General features: G+C 39.1%; 1 protein-coding gene across 1 annotated transcript in view; it reads right to left on the bottom strand.

The window, feature by feature from the left end:
* The window catches only part of LOC106871402 (A disintegrin and metalloproteinase with thrombospondin motifs 16), a 164,846-nt gene that overhangs the window by 59,439 nt on the left and 103,689 nt on the right, over positions 1-1,718 (bottom strand). The window contains exon 4 of the mRNA XM_052967174.1: positions 1,177-1,348. Coding sequence (XP_052823134.1) covers positions 1,177-1,348 — 172 coding nt within the window. The remainder of the gene's footprint in view (positions 1-1,176; positions 1,349-1,718) is intronic.

Raw genomic sequence — 1,718 nt, 5'->3', positions numbered from 1 at the left:
AAGAGCTCTCTAAACTTTGCCCAGGCTATTCTTATTCTAGCAGCTACACTTTCAGCGCACCCACCCCCACTACTAACTTGGTCGCCCAGATAGCGGAAGCTATCGACTACCTCTAGTTTTTCACCCTGGAATGAGATAGAAGTTGTTTCCTGTTTGTTTGCAGTCTTTATTGCACCTGAACATCTGCCACAAACAAAAACTAACTTGCTAGTTAACCTGCCTTTGATGTTGCTGCACCTCTTATGTGTCCATAGCTTGCACCGGGTACATCTTATAGAGTTACTACCTACTCCTTTTCTACATACTGAGCAGGGCCATCTACCTGAAGGGGTTTGTGTTTTATCTACCTTCCTACATATAGACATACATAAAGATGCACAAATATGTAGAGCAACATTCCAAACTGTCCCCTAGCGTTTTTCTTTCTATTTTTATTCTTTCCTACCATCTTTCATCCTTTTTTATATTTTTCCCATTCTTTTATTTTTCTGATAAAAGACTAACGCCCAGAACATCAAGTCTGTTTCCCTTCCTCTTAAGCATTAAATCAATATATTTGTTAAAACTTGTTCCTCTAGTGTTGTCTTCATTTTTTGCTCATTGCAAATATATAATCCTCGAACTTACTGACCCATCAGGACAGGTTCCGTGGTGGTTGAGAGACTGAGAGGACAAATTTAATTAAAAAAGAACACCTGGCCCTATTCAAGATGAAATCACAGCTGTCACTAGTATTAATTTAGAGCTGAGTGAACTGGAGTATTGTGAAATGAAATGCCTAGCTCAAAGTTACACCACGTTGCGAGGCTCGAAAATCGAATTTACGTTCTAACGATACGGAATCCAATACCCAAACCATTCCGGCACACACAGACACAAACACACACAGACACACACACACACACACACACACACACACACACACACACACACACACACACACACACACACACACACACACACACACACACACACACAAATTCCGGCCAGGTTCCCCGGTTACATTTCTCTCTTCTTTCTACTAGTCTTGGAGGCCCTGTAAAAGATCATGAAACTAAAGTAAGAAAGAAGTCCCTTATATATATATTTTTATGGAGAGAGAGAGAGAGAGAGAGAGAGAGCTATATTTAATGATTTACGCTTGTGCGTGCGTGCATATGCGCTCCAGAATCTTACCATTTGTCAGGTCATGATAAACATCATGAAGAGATGACATCCGGTATAATATGAGCGGAACTCTGTTATTCTTCGCACCTTTCGTAAATCCATATTTTGTAGAACTTGCTTCTTTTGAGTCCGGATATGGCTGTATGATAAAGTCACCCAAGGAAGTTTGGATAATTCCACTCTGCAATCACAATAATGTAATTATGAATTAATCTTAAATAAAACAAAATAAAATAAATAATAACAGTAGCGTGATGAACATTGACAACAATTGTGCTTATGAATGAATTTTATATAAAAATATATATTTAGATAATCAGTCAGTCAATGTAAGCAGGGCAGATTGTATTTCAGTTTCATACACATATATACATGACTGTGTGGCAAGAAGTTTGCTTGCCAGCCACGTGGCCCCGGGTTCAGTCCCACTGCGTGGCACTTTGGACAAGTGTGTCCTACATAGACTCGGATCGACCAAAGCCTCGAGAGTGGATTTAGTTGAAGGAAACTGAAAGAAGACCATCGTGTATAAATATTATATATATATATAT

This window comes from Octopus bimaculoides, chromosome 1 (assembly GCF_001194135.2).
Source record: "Octopus bimaculoides isolate UCB-OBI-ISO-001 chromosome 1, ASM119413v2, whole genome shotgun sequence".
Lineage (NCBI taxonomy): Eukaryota > Metazoa > Mollusca > Cephalopoda > Octopoda > Octopodidae > Octopus > Octopus bimaculoides.
Note: the sequence above shows the minus strand (reverse complement) of the source record. Positions and strands in the feature narration are given on the sequence as shown.